General features: G+C 43.4%; 1 protein-coding gene across 1 annotated transcript in view; it reads left to right on the forward strand.

The window, feature by feature from the left end:
* Window positions 1–1,024, forward strand: part of LOC106338165 — a 10,412-nt gene continuing 9,388 nt past the window's right edge. Inside the window, exon 1 of the mRNA XM_013777201.1 lies at window positions 1–44. Within this exon, the coding sequence (XP_013632655.1) occupies window positions 1–44 (44 nt within the window). The remainder of the gene's footprint in view (window positions 45–1,024) is intronic.

Here is a 1,024-nt window from a genome sequence, read left to right on the forward strand (position 1 = left end):
ATGGCTCCCAAAGTTGAGCTAAAACCCCTTCCCAAGGGGCTCAGGTACGCTTTCTTAGGTCTGAACTCCACTTATCCAGTCATTGTGAACGCTGAACTCAATAATGTGGAAACTGCATTGCTTTTTTGTGAGCTTAGGAAGTATCGTAAGGCATTAGTATATTCACTAGCTGACATACCAGGCATCTCACCTGATTATGCATGCATAGAATACACCTAGAAGATGAATCAATGACATATGTTGAACATCGTAGGAGGTTAAACCTGAATCTAAAAGAGGTTGTTAAGAAAGAGATAATGAAACTTCTTAAAGCGGGTGTGATCTATGTCATATCTAATAGTAAGTGGGTCCTGTTCATGTAGTACCTAAAAAAGGTGGGATCACTGTTATCACAAATGAAAAGAATGAATTGATCCCTACTATAACAGTGACAGGACATCGCATGTTCATTGATTTCAAAAAATTAAATGCAGCCACTAGAAAAGATCACTTTCCACTTCCCTTCATTGATCAAATGCTTGAGAGATTGGCTAACCACCCATACTACTGCTTTTTAGATGGTTATTCAGGTTTCTTTCAGATCCCTATCCATCCGGACGATCAGGAGAAGACGACATTCACATTCCCATACGGAACGTACGCATACAGGAGAATGCCATTCGGCTTGTGCAATGCGCCAGCAACATTTCAGCGCTGCATGATGTCGATCTTTACTGACCTGATTGAAGCGAAGTTAACGTCCAAATCCCCGCAGAATACAAGTATGTCTTTCGGCAACAAATCATGCTCGATCAAGAAAACGTCGCAACGTATGTTCCCGAGATAAAGCTTCGTTCGAATTCTATTTAGATCAAACATAAGCCACCGGAAACAAACCCAGACTAGCTACGGATAGGTCCGAGTATGACGATCAGAACACGGACGAACCAAGCTCGGTCATTACGCAACTACCGCACATGCATGCTATCCGGTCGCTACCGAGCTCGAGCCAAGCTTGGTCGCTACGTAGCGACCGAGCTCGAGC

Source organism: Brassica oleracea, chromosome C4 (genome assembly GCF_000695525.1).
Source record: "Brassica oleracea var. oleracea cultivar TO1000 chromosome C4, BOL, whole genome shotgun sequence".
NCBI lineage: Eukaryota > Viridiplantae > Streptophyta > Magnoliopsida > Brassicales > Brassicaceae > Brassica > Brassica oleracea.